The following is a 16,570-nucleotide window of genomic DNA, read 5'->3' on the forward strand; positions in this document are numbered from 1 at the left end:
TTATCCTGAAGTAAGTATTGCTCTATGGGTACCAAAATAATACGCTTGTGTCTAGATAGATCGGTGCCCGTGAGATAAACGTACACGGACCATCCGTTATATATTCGATACAGGTGGTCGAGTATTGTTAGCGCTGCAGCCACACACACTATAATATTATTTCATGTTTATATATGATTTAGCAGAGAACCAACTATTTTTTATTTTATAATTTATTGTACGAAATTTTAGATTTCCAACTTAATTTATTGTTTATTACATTATGCTATATTTAAATGAACAAGTTATATTAAAGATTACTGTCAAGTATCTAGGAAGTTTAGTTAATATATTTTCTATTTTATTTTTAAACAATTAAAAGTTAATATAATAAGTAATATTGAATAATAGTGGTGTGTATAAAATAGGTAACACTTTTAATAAACATATAACGTTTAGTTGATTTAGATAAATAGACCAAACCAATAAATAACAATATGTCATGTACAACCGGCTATCAATAGTCAATATTGTCTACACGCTATAAAACCTACAACAATTAACAAGTTTAACAATTAACAATAACACAATAAATCAAATTTTACAATTATAGTTAGCAACTTGTAATATTACTTAAAAAAATACATTATTTTACCAAATTTACAATGAAACAATTGACAGATGACCGAATGAAAGTATTTTTCGAAAAATTGTCCAAATAGTAAGTTAATTTATTTATATTTATGTATAAATTAAGTTAATTGTATTTTATTGCCTTTAATAAATCTTTAGATATATTTATATTAGTATGAAAATAAAACTTAGCATTTTATGTATTTTTTAAATTGTTTTGTAACATTTTTATAGCCAACTAACATGTCAAAACAAATTGTTTTTAATGTTTATATAAATATTTTTTTAAATTTAGCATTGGCTCAAATATAAAATTATTAATTGATCGTTCAGATGGAAAATATTGTTTTCGTGAAAAGAAGGACAGAGTTTATTATGTATCTGAAAAAGTATTAAATATGGGATCCATGATGAATCCTGATAACATAATTAGTATAGGCACATGTTTTGGAAAATTTACCAAGTCTGGAAAATTTAGAATACATATAACATCTTTAGATTATCTAGCTCCATATGCTCAGGTAATATATTATTATATATGTACCTAATTGTTCATTTTCTATATAAATTGCTTTTACCATACTTAATTGTACTTTTAGCATAAAATGTGGATAAAACCTGCCGCTGAACAGCAATTTCTGTATGGTCATAATGTTTTAAAGTCTGGTCTTGGACGAATTACAGAAAGTACAACTCAATACCAAGGAGTTATAGTTTTTTCAATGAGTGATGTTCCTTTGGTAAATATAATTATAATCTATATTGTGATATTATTTTAAAGCCATTTATTTATTTATAAATTTATTTATATAAATATTTATATTAATAATATTTATAAGTACTTATAATATAAATATATTCATTATTCAGGTAATCATTTTCATTGAGATTTTGAACAAATTGAATTATAATTAATTCACTTCTCCTATCCTCTAGCATATTATAACATATTTATAGTTTAACTTAGTTTACTATACTTTTAAACTACTGAACTAATCTGCACTAAATTTTATACAAACAGCCTTTGAGACTTACGGAATGTTTATAGCTTAAATTTTCAGTGAATTTAGGTTATTAAATGATAGTTCATATATATCTTATATATGAATTTTATATTTTTTATGTTTAAGGTTGCACTAATTGCTAAAATAAAATATCTAACAAATTCACTATATAACAACTATATTAGCAGGTTTTCCATCTTTTTCAAATTAATTTCCTAAGCAAGGTTTACTAACTCCAATATGCATTGGACTAATTTAAATTAAAACTGAAATACATCAATACTGTACAATATTTAATATTTGTTAATTGTATTACAGGCAATTTAGAGTTTATAACAAGTTCTAAATAAAATTTGGACATATTCCTTTGGTTGATAATTTTAATTATTATTTCATAAATATTTAAATAAAATGTTCCGTGAGCTGTAAGATTAAATATTTTTTATAAGTTTTTTTTTTTTTTTAGTTATGTATTAATTAGATGATACATAAACATAATAACATTGAAAATGAGATTTTTCATAATAAAATTATAAAATAAAATATTTGTTCTTATATGTCCAATATAATTACTTTAAGAATAGGCGGATAACAAATTTATAAAAATCAAAATACATTTAAAAAAAAAATTCTTAAATTCTCACAGTCGTCTTTAAAATAAAAATATTAATATTGAAATCCCCTAGATTATACTCTTACATTTTATTTTGATAATTTACTTAAGTATCAGAAATAATAGAATATAATACATATTTTATTGAACGTTTAATTTTCCACGTTATATATTAGTAGGATGAAAACAACCATAAAGGTCTAATGTTTTCTTAAACTTAACATACATCTAATAAATACCAAATAAGTAGCTCAAACGAACATAAAGCTATATCACGTGTTTTAAAATTTTTATTGTTTAGTAATAAATTATATGAATTATCCTATATTACCCAGCAGTTAAAATATCAATACAATGTCATGATAATGATTATATTAAAAAGATTGAAGTTCCTCAAAAATATAAATTTTATTCATATTCTATTTGACATGAAGATAAAAGTGTATAATGTTCACATGTTTGCTATTTATGGCATACATTTAATAAAATCAATTCATTATTTTATTCAATTTCAGGGTTTTGGTGTTGCAGCAAAAAATACTACTGAATGTAAGCATACAGATCCGCTATCTGTAGTTTGTTTCAATCAAGCCGATATCGGTGAATTTATTCGATGTGAAGATGATTTAATATAACACATATACTTGCATTATTATTATTATTATTATTATTATTATTTAAAATATTTTTAATAAACAACTCATTACTGGTTCTAAATTGAAAATTTTATTTATTTTTTCTAATCTAATTTATTTGATGTAATACATAAAAAGGACTTATACTTGAATACTCTCAATATTAACTTCTATAAAAAATTGTATATACCTGAAGATTTTAATGTTCTTTTTAACTGGATATAATTAGAAGATATATACTAAAATATTTGTTAGCCCCTTCCCTTTATATTCAGCACTATTTGCAGCTAATTGATAGGTAAGTAGTGCTGTCAATTAGACAAAAATTGATGATAGCTTGATATTTTTTCTATTTCGAGTATAAATATTCATCCTCTCCTCTCTACTCACTTTTCTCTCCTACTTTAACTTAATCAGTAATTGTCATGACTTAATGAGTTTATTATAACATTCTAGCTCAGAAGTAATTTTTGTATTTAAAATATATTTCATTTTACTAATTAATTCTAAAACACTCAACAGATTGGAACAAATAACAATTCAACATAATACATATCCTTATTATAACCAATGACCATAATACATAATGGTATATCATTATATTATGAGTTAAATTTGAATTTAACATCTTAGTTTTGGTTATTATTTTCTTGTCTCTTAAAAAATGTACAATTACCTGGTCAAGATAAATTTAATTTTTAAGTTCAAGCAATTATTAGAATTAATATAAGATCAGGGAAAACTTGGTCTGTTAAATTTAAGGTTGTCAAGTGAATGTCATTAGTTAGGTAACTTAAGGTACTAGATATATTAAATTTGAATTCACTTAAATCGTTGAGTAAAAATAATGATTTTGAAAAAAAATTATATTGCTATTTTTCGCAAATATTTTCTTTTACATGTAGGTATACATATTGTTAATGGTGTTATTACTCACGAATACCCAATTTATTTTTTATTAGTTGAATGCTATTGGTTTAGATTAAAATAATTTTCATCAAAAACAATTTGCGTAGGTAGGTACTTATTTATACACGGAGTCCTCGGCTATGATTATTATGTATAATAAGAATTTTATACTAAAAATATCTTAAAAAATGTTATCCCCCAATTTTCGTTTTATTGGAAATCATTAAAGAACAGCGACATTGCGGAATTTTAGTTTTAGTGATATATTATTATTATGGTAGGTATTGGATAGTACCTAGATATATACTATTATTTAACAGAATGACCCTCAATTCCAGATAACATTTCAAAAAAAAGTCAATTAAAGTTTGTTATAAAAAGGTACCTACTATAAAGGTTTTACAGTGACTCCAGTGAGATAATTGATGCCTAACTGGTATACCAAACTAAAGACTCTTAAGTAGAAGAAACGAAGGAAACAAAGGATTCCGCAGAGGTACCATTGTGGTTGAACTTCTTGATACAACATCAGATTAGCAAATACAGTCTAACTTACTAACATCGATAGCGGACTTAAAACGGTTGACGTTTCGGAAGTTACGACCACCAAAATGGGCATAGTTGCATAGATGATGCCAATTAGTTACGTCAGTATCGTGCGCTGAAGTTTTTACCATTATTGCAGTAAAAATGTATACACAGCAAACCATTCATTCGGTACCGATTACAATTAGTTCCTCAACAGATAGGAATGCGCGCAGTTAATTGTATGTATGCCAACCATTAATTGTCAAGTCTGAACTTAATTATCATCTTTTTTTCAGCCTTCAAGACTATCGCTGCAAACAAATTTATCGCAATCTTTCTCTATTCTTTGCAACTTCTTTCCTTTGTTAATTTGATTCTATAGTTCTACTGCTTGTAACATCTTTTTTTTGTCTCGATCCTCACATCGTAAACGCGATTTTTTCCCAAACGGATTCCCCTTAATAACCGTTTAAATAAACGAGTTTTCTTTACTCTATGTATGCCCAACCTACATTAATCTTTTTCTCGTAATTTTCACTATAATATTTGGCTTTTGAAACAAATTCAATAAAGTTCAATTCCTCATCGAGGCGTATCCTCCATTCTTTCATTATAGTCAATACCTACATGGTCTATAAATTCTAACATTTTTCGTACAAGCACTGCAAGCCTTGTTTCTTTTACCTTTCTCACGAGTCAGGGTCCATGTATCTGAACCATTAGCACTACCTACTTTTGGTCTTATCAGAGTTATGTACAATAAAATTTAATTTTTAATTTTTTTGACAAAACTTTTAATTCTTTAACTATATGATTTGGTGAGTTATTTTTGTAGGAAAATGTCTAGAAAATAATCATAGAGAAATAATAGTCAGGTATTACATGATTATTGATATCATTATATATTATAAAAATTGGTCAATTGGGTCGATACTGGGAGGTGCTTGTAGGGGAGATTACCCCCCATCACCCAAAAAATTATTGAACATTTTTTAAAGTATTAAATAAATACTTAATTTGCAACAATGCATAGAAAGATTTAAGCCCCCTTAAAATTCAATCAAATATCTACTTATGATAAACATATATTATGATGTAATAATCGTTAAAAAAATTGTTTTCGTCGTATTCATTAATATATAAGTATCTCGTGTATATGCATTAAAATATTTTATGATAATACTAAGCTGAAGAGAAATAGATAGTTATTTTACAGCTAAATATTGTAATGAAATAAAAATATAAGCTTCAAATTTTTATGAAAAATGTATGACGTTCTTTTTTCATTAAGAAGAAAAAGATATGAAAAAATTTAATATGTTTGTGAACTTTCAATTCTTATGACTTAACTAAAAAGTTCTATTACATCTAATTATCAACGTTAAGTCTCATAGCAGCTTATTTTGTTGAGAGAATGCCATACCAATATGTGTTATCTTCGATTTACATAAATATTATAACAGAAAATTCTCATTTAATGGTATTTAAAATTTATATTTTACTTATATACTATTTAAAGCATAAATTATGTAATTTCAGGAATATTTTTTCTATAAAATATTTGTAAAATTGATATATTTATCAGATGCTGTATCAATTTTTTTTTTTTAGTTAAACTATTTTTACTTAGCATTTATAGTAATGTATACTGAATTTATACCATCATTTATATTATGAAAACAAAATAAAAAAATAATGCAAAAATGTAACTAATATCTATTTATTTATTAAAATACTTAAGGAAATTTTGTTTTTCTTTTTTATGAAATCATTCAATCCTAAATATATTCTATTTTATATTTTATAATTAAATTAAAACCTATTTAGGCTATTCTTAATATTTATCACTAGCTTTTGCATTCAATGCTAAATATAATATAGTTATAATCTAAACTATTTCTAGATCTTGTATCCTTGTGGGATTGTCAATACCTATTTCTTCCCATATATTTACTGTAGATTTGTTATCATTATTTTTATTGAATGACTCAAGAATAAAGTTATCTAAAATTTCTACAAACAGTAAAATAATAATATTATTTCATATAACTATTTAAAAAAATTATAAAATACATTTTAAAATATTTACTAGTAAGATCCATTGTAATAATGTGATCATGGGTTGTTTCATTAGCAGATATAAAACAATTATAATCTTTATGATACATTTTTTTTGAAGTTTTACGTTCTGATTTATTGTAAAACGATTTTTGAACTTGAATAGTTGTAAGCAACAAATTCAGATCTTCATTATTATCAAAATTATCAGTTGGTAACAAACTCAGAGAAGATTGTCTTGTTTTAGATAAAATATAATTTGTTTTTTCTAATTCTGACACTAAGAGAAAAATAAAATAATATATAGATTAAAATATATTAAAACTTAAGTGTAAAATAATTTTAAATAAGTACAATATTACTTACAACTTTTATCATCCAGTATAGTAGAAATTAAACTTTGAATATTCTTCAAATATTTTATTACAATTGCACATCTTTTAAGCAATTTATTTTTAATTGATTCATCATTAAAACTGTCAATTGTTTTTTGATTAAAAGCTAAACATGCATTATACTCTTTTACAGCTAAAATGAAATTTCGTAATATTATTTTTTATAAAAATATATCTAAAATATATTTTTACCATTTTTAAACTGCTCAAAAGTTTTAGAAAGTTCTTTATTTTCAAAAAGGGCTGTAACAAATATTTTTTCCATAAACTTTGAAAAATTAATCATTGCATTTGAAAACTTGACATATAAATCCATGTTGGTATTTGCATCACTCTTAGAGATGGTATCAATAATATTCATAGAAGTTTCTATTGTTGTCTAATTTTAAATAAAATAACTATAAATTATTAATTTAAACAAAAGTTTAAAATAATTACTTGAGTAAATGTAAAGGGATCAACGATTTTGTCCAAAAGATTTTGTATTTCACAAATTTCAGAAACCCAATGATTTATTAATAGTTTTAAAAATGTCTTCTTTACTAATGAAGTTGGATCTAAATAAAATTCAATAATAGCTGGTACCATATCACTATCCAAAAGTTCCAAGCTTGATATACAAGATTTTAAAGGAATAACATCTAAATAATATTAAAAATATAAAATTATAAAACATTTAAATATATTTATATTAAAAAAATATTGAAGTTTTTCAAGGTAGAGTCAATAGATATATGACTATATAAACATGAAACCAACATTAAGTATTTCTATCTATGTTAACTCATTTTTAAAATATAAGTTCAATTGAAATATTTTTAAAAAATTTAATTAATTAAATGATCATTTTAGATTGATGTTATAATTATATAACATAATATATTTAAATATTTAACAAATTTTCTTACTTTTTTTGTCATCAATTGTATTTTTTTTAATTACAACATGAGTTTTAGAGGAGTGTTGTCCATTAAATGTTAATCAACAACTCTCCTCATCTAAACTTTAAATATTTATAACATGACATCAAATATACAAAAGCAATTTCATATAGTATTTTCAAAAAACTTAAACAATTTTTAAACAACAAATTTATATATTTAAATGGTGTATCTCTTGTATATGTTACAGACAATGTGAAATTTTAAACCACAATTTTTTTTTCAACAATTATACAGCAGGAACCAATTTACGATTTGTGAAGAAAATTTTGTACAGATCAAAAATGTATTAGCTAATTCAATTTTAATGCAAGAAGCAATTTGCTCCTTTTCAAATTTAGAACAGAGATATAACCAGTATACTTGTACACAAAGTTGTAAAACAAATAAATTCAAATGTAGAAAAGCAGACAGACTATATAATTCCAAGCATCATGCTTTTAAATATTGTGCAAATAAATAGGTAATAATAAAATTATAATATATAATAAAAATAAAAATAAAAACCTAGCGCATAACTTTTATTTTTTTAAAGAACTAATAAGTATTAGTTTATAACTTACATTCATCATTTTTACAACAGGCCACAGAAAATAGTCCAACCTGAATTAATATGTCAGTATATTTATCCAAATCACAAATCATATTTGATAAATCTGATGAATTTCTTAGTTGTATGTCAACAGAATCTGTGCACTTTCTAACTAGTTTTTTAACTATATCAAATGGATCATTAAAAATCTTTAATGATAACAATACACAAAATATAATTAATAAATTAATAAGTAATAAAAAAATTGTACAGAAATGTTAGTTCTTAAATCATAGTTTATATACTATACCTTAAAAATCAGATGCAAAACTGTTGTATTTATCCGTCTTTCAAGAATAGACAACGAAGAAGATAAATAATCAAATTGGAAAAAACTATCAGAATCATTGGTATCAAATTTTTCAATTTGTTGAATTGCTTTTAAAACCTTTAAAATTTTAAATGGTATAAATACTAAAATATTAAATTTACTTAATTATGAAAAATATTTACATGTTTAGATGAAGATGTTATTTCTAAATTGTCTATTTTATCTGCAACTTTAGCGATAGTTATTGCTTGAAATAAAATTTTATCGATATTGGGTTTTATAAGTTCAAAATTGTCTTTATTGTTTAGTAAATTTAAAACAAAATTCATTTGATCAATGAATTTTCCTGGATGTTCATCTGAATCAGGTATATCTATCATTTCCAAACAATCTTCCAACTTATAAAAACACTTTTGAATCCGCTTAATTATGTACTCGTATAAAACCTTACATAAATATAATTCATACAGTTATTAATATTAAATACAAAAAAAAAAAAAAATTTTAAATATCAAAATGATACATACCTTTTCAAAATTTAGAATATTAGTTTGTTCTAAAATTGTTATTTCATACAGAAGAAGACATTTTCGAATTTGACTTAAGCATACACAAAGCATATAAACATTTTTATTTTTAAATGTTTTTAAAAAATCTTGAATAGATTTTACAAAACAAAGGAGTGGTCCATTTATAAAATCCTATAATTATTTTTATTTATATAAATTATGTATAGTTAATGAAAAATAGAAAACTAAGCAATCTATTATTCACTTACTTTGAATATTAGTTTAAAAGATGATTCATGAAATTCTTTTTTCTCAATATTATACAAATATCTAGAACACTCGTTTAAAACTATATCAACTTTATAACATAAATCATCCATTATAACATATAATGAGGTTTAAAGCACAATATTATTCAAACTTTGAATTAAATTAGTAAAATAATTAACACTCAAAATTGATTGTAAAAATCGTGTTTGATTTTGAATTATAAATCTGTTTTATATAAATGCATAACAGTATAACACGTTACATAATATAATTATATCATAATTCAATGTGTAGTACCGCAGAACAATGGATACTAACGTACAGGTAGAGCAATAGAATATTATTCTATTATAATACAACTACCATTACAATTTAAAATTATATCCAGTGTAAATTACTTATAATGATATAGATGTATAATAATAATGATGCTCGGTAACACAAAAAACAATGCAGGTACTGAAATTCACCTGTTAATCTTTAATCTAATTATCTAAAACATACACTTGGCATTAAATTTAAAAAATATTTTAAAAAAAAAAAACTGTAATATTAAATAAAACAATAAACTGCCAAAGACATAAACATTTAACAAGCAGCTATATTAGGTGACCAATTCACGCACTATAACGTCTATAACATCTCACCACAACCATGATCCACGAATTAGATAATATAATCTCAATTGTTCAGTTATCAATAATTTGCTCTTTAACCAAGGTACAATAAAAATAATTTATGTTACCTTCATTAGTATGGTTCAATTTTCAACTGGAAATTTAATTTAATAAAATATTAAATAGGTACCTTTTTAAATAAAATGTAATTTACTATTTAGGTTGTCAGTTTATTATGGTAAAATATTGCATGTCTATTAACTATTTTTAATTCCAATATCCATTCGTATTTTTTAATTCGTGATTTGTGGTTCATTATATTGTCTATTTTTTATATTTAGTTAAGTTTAAAAATATTTTATTATGATATTATTTAAATTATATTTATAATATTAATGTAGTTATTAAATTATCGCGATTAAAATAATATTTTGTTATTATTATGTTATTAATCCAACATGTTATGAAGCAGGTATTCATCAAATATTTATTATTTACTAAATGTATTAATATGTGAAAGGTAAAAATTATAAAAAAAAAAAATCCTTAAATAATGTTTATAATAGAAGTATAATTTTATTACTTTTTTAATTGATACGGGATAAATAAGAATTATTTAACAGTTCATATTGGGTATTGTCTTGCGATACAGAGAATAGTTTGGTGTTTACTATTTTTTTTTCAAATTTATATTTAACATAGTTTAGTATAATAAATATATTTGAATCAAGTATTTTATTATAATTCCATTTATTATTGCTATAGTAATTACCTATCATAGTATTAAAAAAGTTATTAAAAAATATTGAAGTTAGCGTTAAAATATTTAACTATGTGTAATTTATTTAGCAGTATGGTTAATTATTTATTTTAATAATTATTAATCATATTTAAAAATAATGAATAAAATTTAAGTGATTACTAAAATATTGAATCATTTTAAAGGGATTAAGAGCTTGTGTAATAGATAAAAATATTTAATTTTTAATCTTTCTTTTTTTTATGATAACATGTTAGTTAACTCCATTATTTTCACAAAGTGCATAATATATGCTAAATTAATTGAACTTTAAACTGTTTATAAAAATTAAAGGTCTACAATTTGGTAGACTTCAAGTACAATTGGGAACAAAAATATTTTATGGTCTTTGATTATATGTATCGTCCATAATCATTTATATACCCATTATTGACGATTACATTATATCTATTTAAAAGTTGATTACTCCACCATTAGTTTCTGGAATGGATAATAATTATATTTCTTACATTTTATGTTATATTCTTAATTATTTACATCTAATATCTATACAATGTAGGAAATAATGATATTGAAAAAAGTGACGCTGTAGCATAATAGCCATTGAATATATTATTAAATATTTTAAAAGTAAATTAGATACATGGAAACATTTAATACATTTATAATAATATAATTTTTTGGTGAAAAAAGCCATAGTTATATTCTTTTTTACTAATTTTATATTTTCATTGTTTTGTGAGATTTTTCTATGTATAAAACCGAATCCTAGATAATTAAAAATCTTATTCATGATATATTCAATTAAAATCATCTAAAATATAATAAAATAATTGTTTTAATACAATTTAATATTATACTACTATTATATTCCTGTGGAAAGTAAACATTTTAAATTTTTTAATTTGTACTTTAATCGTAAATATTGTGATTTCAAATATGATTAGAATTATTTCATTAAAATTTACATAGTTGATTCTTATGCCAAATAACTATTTAAAACTCTTATTTCAGCATATTAATATTTATGTTATTTGTGAATTTAATTTGACACTTTTTGGCTTAATACTATTGTTATTAGCTACACATTTCTATATTAAATAAAATTATAAATGTTTGTTTCAAGTACAATGTAAAAATTGTTGCAATATACAACTTGTACTAATTAATAAACAATAAAATAAAATTTGCATTGTGTAGCTTTTATTATCATAAAAGTTTAAAATCTAAAAATTTTAATATATATATATTGTAATAATGAATGAGATTGAAAATATTATTTCTATCACACCTAATATTATGTTGTTATCAGTGCTCAGAGGACAGAGTTAAGCTATTGCAATATTTAGATATTAATTATGTATTTTATAAAATATTTATTTAGTGGTAATAAATATTGTTTTCAGTTATTTTAATTCTTGTTGTGATTTTACAAGCATGATAGAAATATTGATATTCTTATACAAGTGTGTTTATGTTTTTTTAAGAAATGCATGAAAATATTTTTTCAAATACCTTCAAGTAGGTTGATGAAAATGTACTATTAATTTTGTAAAAAGTGCATTGATTCATTTTGTTTAGTAATTAAGTATAAAATACAATATTCACTTCTTTTTCAATATGTATTCCAATTTGCAAAATTATTACCTATCTACAATCATCGAAAATGTAATGAAATTTATTATTAATGTAATTTATTGTTTTAAATTTTGTATTTCTTAATACACATTAATATATTTTTAATCCTTACAATTATTAGATTATCAAATTAATCTTAACATATAAAAAAAAGGTTCATTAAATTCAAATAAATTGTTTCGTAAAAATATCAATTTTATCGATCTGTTAATAATGTTTTAGTATAATTTTTTATAATGTAAAAAAAAAACTATTATTCAATATCTATATGAATACAAATTTTATTTGTGATAAAAATGTTTTACTAATAAATATAAAAATACTTAGGTGCTATCAAAAGTTTGTAACTGCGTGTCGACTTTGATAATAACATTTATTAAAAATTTGAAATATATTTAATAAAATGTATTATTTTACACCAAAATTAAATGTCAACTATTTAACTATTTTAGACTTATAAGATAAAGATACTGAAAAATTATGTTGAACTCTACAAATAATAACATCGATTCTGTAAAACGGCAAGAAATAGTGTTGGATGAAATTCAATCTGACGTTGAAAAGTGAGTGAGTTTTATAGTATGATTTTAATTTTAGTAATTTAATCATTGCTTTGTTTGAATTTTAGTTATTCGGATAATGAATTACCTCTTTCGTCAATAGTACCAACTATTAATACTAAAGCATATCAAGATATTATATTGGATAATATCCAATCTAATATGAAAAAGTAAGCATAAAATCAAAAATATTATTTAAAACTTTTTAAGATTAATAACTAATTTGCTTACATTTTAGTGCCTTAGAAAATGAGTTACCTCTTTCATCAATATCTACTTTTAATGATAATTGTAGGATTCCAAACCATCAAGTAATCAATTTGGATGAAATTCAATCGGACAATGAAAAGTAAGTTCAATATAATATCTAAATATTAGTTATTTAATAATTGTTTTTATTTACATTTTAGTTGCTCAGATAATGAATTACCTCTTTCATCAATAGCAAATGTATTGTTTCCAATTGGTAGCTGTAAAGTTGATAAATCTGAGTCAATTGATTGCCGATCCAAGGTAAACAATAATCATAATACATCTGCCTTACATCAAATATCCACTAAAGTACAAAGTAAAATAGATTCACCAATAAGGAAGTATGGGTGCGATATTTGTGGGAAAATATTTCTTAAGCGTATTGCGATTATTGAACATTTTAGAACTAGTTTATGCTTTCCAGACAGTCCTTTTGATTTTGAACTCAACAGCCCTAATCATAATTTGTGCAACAATTCTGAAGATACGATGTCAATTATTAACAATATCAGTGATTTAGAAACTAATAATATGAAGGCTATGACCTACAAATGTAGAATTTGTCAGAATTTAATTAAAAATAACAATTTAACAAAAAGGCGACTACTATCAAATACTAAAGAAAATAACTTATGTAATATATGTTCAGTTTTGGATAATATTGCATGTGGAAATAATCAACATGTTATAGAAAAATATACATGGAAATGTAAATCTTGTGGGCAGACATTTACTAAATTAACTGTTTTAAAAGCTCACAGATGTAATTTTTCAAAGAATAAATTATTTAACTGTTATAAATGTCATAAGTCTTATAGAAACTTAAGTGCTTTGGAAAAACATAAATTTATTCATAAATTTTACTGCAATATATGTCATAAACAATTCTTTAAACAATCAACTTTAGCAAATCATCAAAGAATACACTGTTTAAAAAGTATCGATCAACATAATTTTAATCTAAAGTACTTAAATTCTAGTGTATTAAATCATACTAAAAAAGCCCATAACTCGTCTAAAAATTATGAGTGCTCAAGATGTTCAGCAGTATTTTATAAACGTTCAGAAATAATTTCTCATATTTTTGAAAATCATCAAGAAGATTATTCCAAGTATAGTTGTGATGAATGTACAAATGTATGTGATTCTTCAGGAGACTATATTTTACATTTAGCAAAAAACTGTTGCAAATGTGATGTTTGTCCTCAATCATTCACAACGTCTCATAGACTACAGCAGCATTATAGATGGCACCTTGGTATTAATAATTTTAAATGCCAATTCTGTCCTAAAACATTTTCAAAATGTTCTTTATACTTATCTCATGAAAAAACGCACACAAGAGAAAAACCATTCATATGTAATTTTTGCGGCAAATGGTTTCCAGAGACGTCAAATTTTAATATACATTTAAAACCATATAAGCTTTTTGCATGTAATATATGCCTAAAATCTTATACTCAGATGTCATCTTTATTATCCCATAAAAGAATACATGCTAAAGAAAAATTTCTAAAAAATAAAAACTGTAATCAATTGTTAACTTTAAAAGTACGTACAAGGCAACAATATACTAGAAGAAAGCGTTTTAATTGTAAAGTATGTGCTAAATCATTTCTTCATTCTTGGTCATTAAGTGCTCATCTAAAAACACATAAAAACAATAAGAATGTTAAAAAATCATTCTTAAATAAACACAAAAGATTACAGAAAAATTCCATATGTATTAAATGTAATTCATGCCAAGAATTATTTGACAACCAGAATATTTTAACCACTCATATATGTAAGTCGTCTACATGCAAATATTGTCTTGAAGTCTTTAAAAATGTTTCTTCACTTAAAAGACACTATAAGTATGTACATCAAAAAAACAATGAATTCTTTGACTGTGATATTTGTAAAATATCATTTATGTGTTCATCTAGTCTTAATGAACATAAAAAAAAGCATACTCAATGTGAAAAAAATAAGTCTCTTACATTTAATGTCAATAACAAAATAAATACAGAAAAAGAAGAAATGTATTTAGATGAAGAATTTAAATGTGATCTTTGTATGAAAAGTTTTTCCAGTCAATCACAAATTGTTCCTCACATCCTAGAAACTCATTATTAGGTTTACATTAAACATGCATATGCATATTTATAATTTTTTTTTTTTTAAATCTTGATTATGTAATCAACTGTCATATTTATTTGTAATACTATTAGTAAATTTTAATTTTTGAATACATCATATGTCCTTTTTATAATTAAAAAAGTCAATAAAATAGAAGTAAGATGATATATATTTTTTTTTATATATTATTTATTATTACATTACAACATACTTTATAAAATAATCAGATTTATTTTCATCAATTAAATCTATGTTGATCATAAGTCAATTTTACTTCTGATATAATAATGAAAAAAATCTATTTAGAAGTTTAAGCTAAGTCACACAATTATAAATTTTTCTAAAACCATTAGATTTTATATGACATGTATCCAACAATAAATACTATTTCCTCAATAACTTTGTTTTTGTAGCAGATAAATTGAAAAAAAATTAAAATTATTTAATGTATTAAAAAGTTGTTGTATTTAAAGTAAAATAAAAAGTATACGTTATGATTTTTTTAAATTTATAACCCAACTTTTTTAAGAATTTAATAGCTACATTAGAACAAAAATCATGTAATTTCTATTTTTATAAATATGTTGTCATAGATTTTAATACTTAAATAAACTATTATTTCTACTAAAAATAAATATCAGAATATGCATCCTATGAATTTATTAATATATGCAAAATTAAAAAATTAACTACATCCAGGTAGAGTATAATTTCTTAACTGAGTGAAGTAGGAACAATAATGAATGAGCTTTATTAAACACTTATCTAATTATAATTCCTATGCATGACTATACCCTTAATAAATGGTAGCTTACTGTTTAGTAGATATTGTTAAGTACCAAATTATATATAAAATAGTAATAGATTTTATATTGAATAAGCAATTAGTCCAAACATATTTTTTTTTTTAATTGTTAAAAACAATAAAACACAATTAATTACTATTAAATAGTAAATATTTAAAAATAAATTTTAATTTTTCTCTGAGCTATTAGAATTCTATCTTAACTTGTTGCTAGTACTTATTCCAGTTGTACCTATATAAAATAAACAGCATTTAAGGAGTATTTTATTGACAACTAAATTTTAACTTAGAAAAATGATTTTAACATCACACATATCACAGCCAACAATAATAAACAATAATAAACAATGATTGTACTAGATTTATTTTTATTACAAGACATAAGCCATACCATCTTGATCATGGTAGACAAAATACAATTCAAATTGTCCTAAATGAAAAGAATAGAAAAAAACATATATAACTTAATTGTCTTTCAAT

General features: G+C 22.8%; 3 protein-coding genes across 5 annotated transcripts; 2 read left to right on the forward strand and 1 right to left on the reverse strand.

Annotated features, from left to right (window-relative positions):
- The first annotated feature begins 492 nt into the window (after nucleotides 1-492).
- Nucleotides 493-2,925, forward strand: LOC112599040 (60S ribosome subunit biogenesis protein NIP7 homolog). Its single transcript, XM_025345746.1, has 4 exons — nucleotides 493-700; nucleotides 908-1,133; nucleotides 1,212-1,352; nucleotides 2,745-2,925. The coding sequence occupies exons 1-4, from the start codon at nucleotides 645-647 to the stop codon at nucleotides 2,862-2,864; spliced, it is 543 nt and encodes a 180-aa protein (XP_025201531.1). The 5' UTR covers nucleotides 493-644; the 3' UTR covers nucleotides 2,865-2,925.
- A 3,200-nt stretch (nucleotides 2,926-6,125) lies between these two features.
- Nucleotides 6,126-9,414, reverse strand: LOC112598931 (serendipity locus protein alpha). Its single transcript, XM_025345599.1, has 10 exons — nucleotides 9,337-9,414; nucleotides 9,086-9,259; nucleotides 8,741-9,004; nucleotides 8,538-8,675; nucleotides 8,259-8,436; nucleotides 7,193-7,395; nucleotides 6,947-7,133; nucleotides 6,726-6,887; nucleotides 6,391-6,639; nucleotides 6,126-6,314 (listed from the first exon to the last, which is right to left on the reverse strand). Exons 2-10 carry the CDS (start codon nucleotides 9,176-9,178, stop codon nucleotides 6,190-6,192), a joined length of 1,599 nt encoding a protein of 532 aa, XP_025201384.1. The 5' UTR covers nucleotides 9,179-9,259; nucleotides 9,337-9,414; the 3' UTR covers nucleotides 6,126-6,189.
- A 931-nt stretch (nucleotides 9,415-10,345) lies between these two features.
- On the forward strand, nucleotides 10,346-15,350 carry LOC112598812 (zinc finger protein 83-like). Of its 3 annotated transcripts, none has more exons than XM_025345436.1 (5): nucleotides 10,346-10,426; nucleotides 12,805-12,915; nucleotides 12,981-13,082; nucleotides 13,151-13,261; nucleotides 13,323-15,350. In XM_025345436.1, exons 2-5 carry the CDS (start codon nucleotides 12,833-12,835, stop codon nucleotides 15,280-15,282), a joined length of 2,256 nt encoding a protein of 751 aa, XP_025201221.1. In that variant the 5' UTR covers nucleotides 10,346-10,426; nucleotides 12,805-12,832; the 3' UTR covers nucleotides 15,283-15,350. The 3 variants fall into 3 exon arrangements, with proteins under 3 accessions (XP_025201221.1, XP_025201223.1, XP_025201222.1); XM_025345438.1 differs by having other exon boundaries at nucleotides 13,208-13,261; XM_025345437.1 differs by lacking the exon at nucleotides 10,346-10,426 and adding an exon at nucleotides 12,147-12,235.
- The last annotated feature ends 1,220 nt before the right edge of the window (nucleotides 15,351-16,570 follow it).

This window comes from Melanaphis sacchari, unplaced genomic scaffold (assembly GCF_002803265.2).
Source record: "Melanaphis sacchari strain LSU unplaced genomic scaffold, SCAv2.0 Contig4_pilon_pilon, whole genome shotgun sequence".
Taxonomy (NCBI): Eukaryota; Metazoa; Arthropoda; class Insecta; order Hemiptera; family Aphididae; genus Melanaphis; species Melanaphis sacchari.